At 52.0% G+C, this 6,002-nt stretch overlaps 1 protein-coding gene across 1 annotated transcript in view; it reads left to right on the forward strand.

Moving 5' to 3' along the window:
• Nucleotides 1-6: 6 nt before the first annotated feature.
• ANKRD16 (ankyrin repeat domain 16) overlaps nt 7-6,002 on the forward strand; it is a 10,114-nt gene continuing 4,118 nt past the window's right edge. The window contains 3 exon segments of the mRNA XM_029954675.1: nt 7-408; nt 2,281-2,501; nt 4,273-4,315. Coding sequence (XP_029810535.1) covers nt 89-408; nt 2,281-2,501; nt 4,273-4,315 — 584 coding nt within the window. The 5' untranslated portion in view covers nt 7-88.

A 6,002-nucleotide genomic window follows, 5' to 3' on the forward strand; every position in this document is an offset into this window, starting at 1 on the left:
AAAGGACTGACGCCGCGCAGAGCAGCGGGACCGAGGCGAGGGGGGTCGCGGGGCGCAGGGCTGAGGGACCCGTACGCCCCGCGCGGCCATGGCGGTGGCCGGGGACCCGCGGCGGCTCTACCGGCTGGCGCAGAAGGGCCAGCTGTGCGCCCTGCGGGAGGAGCTGCGGGGAGCCGGGGGCGTGGGCTGCGTGGGGCCAGCCGGGGACACCCTCCTGCACTGCGCCGCCCGCCACGGCCATCGGGACATGCTAGCCTACCTGGTGGAGTCCTGGGACATGGACATCGAGGCAGCCAACCGGGACTACAAGCGGCCTCTGCACGAGGCTGCCTCCATGGGCCACCGGGACTGCGTGCGGTACCTGCTAGGCAGAGGAGCCTCGGTGGACTGCTTGAAGAAGGCCGACTGGTAGGTGGCTGGAGTTCCGGAGAGACCTCTCCCCGGTTCCCGTTTCCGCAGGCTCCTAGATTCCCGTGCACTTTGTCCACCTCGACCCCACGGCTTCTCAGCCTTCCCCTGCACGACAGACCACCCGTTGCGACCACTGTTCCTCCTCTTGGGGGGTTAACAGCTCCAGCCTTCTGTTCCAAACCCGTTCCCTTCGTAAAAGTATAGAATACGGTCGAACAAGATGTTGTCTGTACTACGTGTAGCTTGAGCCTGCCTAGTCCTTCACCACCGTTTGAACTACTTTGAAACAGAGGTGCACGGAAGGTTGCAAACACACGTTGCCCAGTGGCCCCGAAGGCCCCATCTGACACAGCGGCAGTGCAGTATCAAGACTAAGAAACTGTTTCTGTGATCGATGTACTCCTTCAGACTCCACCGGTGGTACAGACGCGGGCCTGTGTGCGGTGCTCTGAGTGATTTTGTCACAGGAATAGCCTTACCTCACGGCCTCCGCAGTCCACATCCTCCCCTGAGCAATCACACAAACCAACTGCATTTTGTTAGAGCAGCATCGTGTTCAGTGCTCACTCGTGGGCCTCCTTAGGGGTTAGGAACATCCTTCATAACATAATGAGGTTCCTGCCTGCGACAGATTCCTGATCTGATAGAAATATGAGGCCCGGCAGCCTTATCGTGAAATAGAGTGTATCTTGCCCAGTGGGAGGGGGAGTCGTGGGTATGCGTTGAGGCCGGGCTGCCCTTTGGCCGTGACCTAGAGCCAGACTGGATTTCTTCTGCTGCTCGGGAACCAGTCTACGGACCTTTCCAAGAGACACATTACGTCCTACGTGCCTCAGAACAATTCTGTGGAGAACTGGCCTCCCCCCAGAGAGCCATTAAAGGGCAAGCATCCTTTGATGATGTATTTGGGAGGCGTTTTTGCCCAGTCTCACGTTCCTGGCTTTCGGCAGTACCTTCCCAGCTTTTCCAATCCTCCTGCTTTGCTCAAGATTATTCCCCCTGTGAAGTCTCTCTGGAAGGTTCCAGCCTCCATTTATCTGGGTTTCCCCCTGTTACTATCACTACTATATTACCTCTCCTCCGAAGTGTTGATAATTAATTAATATCTTAGCAATCTTGGGAGCTAGATCCCAGATGAGGCTTTGGGGGTCAGCTGGGTATGGTGAGCTCCTGCCGCGTGCCGGACGTGGGTTCTCACCCCCGGGAGGAAGGAGGTAAGTAAGGCCTGCCCTTACTATCCGGGGAGTTGTGTCTTCCTCAGTTTGCACTTAAGAAACCAGAAGCTCATGGAATCGAAGTGGCTCATCAGGACCATTTTTGTGGCAGGAAAGGAAGGAGAGCGCCACCTCCCTTGATGTTAATGTAGTTTGTTCCCGTAATTGTAGACGCAAGTCCGTTCAGAAACTTCTTATAATCACAGTGTTCGGTTTTGTGTCACAGTGTATACCCCTCATGGGGAGGCACTATGTCAGCTGTCCCTTTTTGATGCCTTTTCAGCACAATGTAATTAAGAAGCAGTTACTGATTGCAGCGAATGAGGTAAGTCTGGCAGGGAGCCCCTGACACAAGGACTACAAGACAGACTGGGCGTGGTCTCCATTAGCTGCGTCTCCGTGCGGTCCCATGCTGTAAACTGGCTCAGGAGCAGGCCTGCCTCCCCAGTGTCCCCTCCTGCAGGGACGCCGATCCCAGGGGCCTCATGGCGGGCAGAGAAGTCGCCAGTCAAAACTGCTTTCCTGCTTCCCAGACCCCCGAGGCCGCCTGGGTTTTCCGTCTCTGCCACGGACGTGTGATTTTCTGAAGATGCGGCTGCACACTTGTGAAGTCTCAGCCGCCCTCCGTCTGACGGTTTGTCCTGCTTGGCCGTAGGACCCCGCTAATGATGGCTTGCACAAGGAGGAATCTTGAGGTGATCCGGGACCTTGTGGAACATGGTGCCAACCCGCTTCTCAAGAACAAAGACGGCTGGAACAGTGTCCACATCGCCAGCCGAGAGGGTGACCCTGTGATCCTCCAGTACTTGCTCGCTGTTTGCCCAGACGCCTGGAAGACCGAGAGCAAGGTCGGGAGAACGCCCCTGCACACGGCAGGTATGGCCCGGGGCGCGCCCTCAGATGGGCAGCCGCTTTGCCTGACGCCACAGAATGCCTTCTAGTTAGAGTCGCCCACGGGGGTGGGGCTGGGAACTAGAGGGCCAGGAACGAGAGCAGTGTTGGGGCATCGTGGGGGCATCACTGTTCATCTCGATCTGTTTTATCCTCCCCAGTTTCCCACACGGAAAGCTGGTTCTGTGCCTTCCTGTCTTTGACCTTGGGCAAGGAACTTAGTCTCTTGAGCAAGTTTCCTCATCAGCACAGTAATGACCATCAGGATGCCCACACGACAAGGCTGTAGCGATTAAGGAACGTGATATATATAAATGCCGCGGCCCAGGGCTCGACACACAGCCCAGAACAGCCGGCTGTTGCTTTTTTCACCGTCATTCTTACCTCGTTACTGTTTCAGGTGGGATGAAAAGAAACAGTATTTCCGTACATCCTCAGCAGCACTTAGCACAGTGCTGACCATATAATTAAATGTGGGTCCTTCTAATTAAGTGCCTGGGCCTGAGCGGATTTGACTTATCCAGTGATAATGTCAATAAAAACGTGGGGCACAACCGAGTCATTAACCTTAAATCTGAATTATCTGTTTGTAGATTATTTTAAATCAGTAGAAAGTGCTGTGGTATAAGATAACACAGATCTTAAGACCTCAAAAGTCCAGATCAAGAAATTCAGAAAACAAGGGCTCCTGGCTGGGTCACTCGGTTAGGGACCCAGCTCTTGATTTCAACTCAGGTCATTATCTCACAGATTGTGGGTTCGAGCCCCACTTTGGGCTGTGTGCTGACAGCATGGGGCCTGCTTGGGATTGTGTCTCCGCCTCTCTTTGCCCTTCCCCCACTCACTATCTCTCAAAAGAACTTTAAACTTTAAAAATTTTAGAAATAATATGTAGCCTTTTGTGTAGTACAGTGAATTAGAAAACAGAGCCATAATTTCTCAAAACATGAATATCTGTGATATGATAGAGTTTAGGAAACATGCATACAATTATTACAGCTGTAGAGGGCCATTAGGGACCAAGGAAGTCATTATAAAACTTGGTAAGTGAGGTACACCTGGATGGCTCAGTCAGGCATCCAACTCTTGATTTCCGCTGAGGTCGTGATCTCATAGTCATGAGATTGAGCTCTGCTTTGGGTTGCATGCTGAGTGTTTTTTAAGATTCTCCTTCTCTCTTGCACTTTCTCCCCCTCCCCCACTCATGCATATTTTCTCTCTCTCTATCAACTAAAGGCAGCGGGGGGGGGAGAAAAGCACTTTATAAGTGAGTAGAAAAACTTTTCATTTTGCTCATGAATTGTTTGACCAATTGCCATAGAAACTAGAAACAGCACCTAGCCATTCATAAAAAGCAGTGGAAAACAGGTAATTGAAAGCTTTATTATCAAGTGTAGTTATCTTTAGCAGGAGAATTACATTCCTGGTTATTTTGTTGTGGATCATTGTTAATATGTTTAACACTTCCTGCACAAAAACTGACCAGCCCTAAGGATTTGCAACACAAAATTAAGGAGAAAGTTTAGGACTGAGAATTTGCCATGAATGTGCTCAGAAAGACGAGAGAATCAAATGTTGACTAACAATATCTTTACCACTTACCCAAGCTAAAGTTTTATTTTTCTAGTGTCGTAACAGTGTATCTAATTTAATTACCGCTTCCTGTAAGTCATGACTAAAAGGGTGGGGCAGAGAGAGGAGGAAGGAGTTTCATACGTGCAAGGAAAAGCTCTGACTCTCAACTCTCTTCTCCCAGCAATGCATGGCTGTTTAGAGGCAGTAAAGGTGCTTCTAAAGAGGTAAGAACAAAACAGCAGTTGAGGAAAGTATTTGCTAATTGTGACGCTTAATATCGATGCTGTAAGAAGAGCTGAGAAAAATTTCACAGAAAGAAACTACAGCGCCAGAAGAGGAAGGAACAAAGGACATAACTCAAAGAATATAACACAAAAATAGCTGAGAACCACAGGGGGAAAAAAATCACCCATATATCCATTCATTCAACAAGGATTCATGTATTCATTCATTCAGTGACTAAGCTCTAAGCACTATACCAGATGCGCAGGCGACAAGAAGCCAGCCAGCACGAGTCCCCCTCGTGGAACTCACAGGCGGGCAGAGAAGACAATGCTCACGTCCTGTGAGTCTGATGAGGGCCGGGAATTGAGGATCCCTCCAGGGACATAGGACGGGGAGACCCAGCTTGGCCGGGAGTGGGGAATCTTGGCCCCAGGGATATTAAGTCATGATCTAGTGGAGGCTGAGCCTGCGAGGGGGGACAGCATCCCAGAGGTACTAGCACCCGCTAATGCCCAGGGCAGAGAGAAAGCATGTGCGTCATAAGCTGAGAGAAGTCAGGGTGTGCCGGGGCCTGAGGAGCGACGGGAGCACAGTGCACGGTGAGGCTGTAGAGGAAGCCGGGACTCAGGGCCGCGTGCGGCTCTAGGTCTCGGTCTAAGCAAGTCACATGCCACGGAAGGCTTGTGAGCAGAGTGAAGGGCGGATGGCAGTGAGAAGTTTGCACTTTTCAGATCCTCTGGTTGGGAACTAGAGGAGGGGCCAGAAGGGAAGCAGGAGTGGGTGCGGCGAACGTTGGGAGACGTTGCCGTTCCCCAGAGAGATGACGGCCATACCCAGATGCTGACTGTAGAGGTGAAGAGAAACATTTGGAAATGCTGAAGAAGTGGAATCCACAGATCTAGGTGAATAATTTGATCAAGGAAGGAGAAGTCAAAGATGACAGGCTTCTCGCCGAAGCAGCTGGTGATGGTGCTGGTACATTTACTGAGACCAGATACTGGAGGAGGAGCAGGTTTGCAGGGAAGAGGATAATTTCGCTTTGGGACACGTTGAGTTGCATGTGCCTGTGAGGCACTGTGAGAAGACCTGGAGTGGGAGCGACAGGCACAGATCTGAGGCCCACGGGAGAGGTGCGAGCTGGGCTGTAAATGTGGGCATCGTCGACACAGAAGTGTTGACTGAACTCCTGAGATGGGGAGGGGTTACCTGAAGAGAATAAGAAGAGCCTAGGGCTTGATGCAGTGCTGTGCGGGAGCAAAGGGCTGCCCGTAGATGGTGGGGAGAAGAGAGCCCTCTGGGGAGTCATATTGAAGCCATAATTTGAAGGAGGAGTTGGAGTTCACCTAGTGAAGAAGGGAGAAGGTGCTCCAGGCAGAGGGGATCAGCAAATGCAAAGGCAGCGAGGAGCTGGACCACTGGAGGAGAAGATAATGACCAAGACGGGTAGGACAGATAGGACCAGGACAAAGGTGGAGCAGGCGGAAGTGGGACCAAGAAGGCAGCACAGAAGAGGAGAGGAGAGGAGAGGAGGGAGGTCGGGTAGGGAGGAATGGAGGAAGGTGGCTCAGATGGGGAGCAGGACCAAGAAGGAAGGAAGGCCGGGAAGAAGGTAGGAACACAGGTGGGACTGTCAGGAAGAGAGGACCAGGAAGAAGGTAGGACATTGGGGACCGTGGAAAAGATAGG

This window comes from Suricata suricatta, chromosome 10 (assembly GCF_006229205.1).
Source record: "Suricata suricatta isolate VVHF042 chromosome 10, meerkat_22Aug2017_6uvM2_HiC, whole genome shotgun sequence".
NCBI lineage: Eukaryota > Metazoa > Chordata > Mammalia > Carnivora > Herpestidae > Suricata > Suricata suricatta.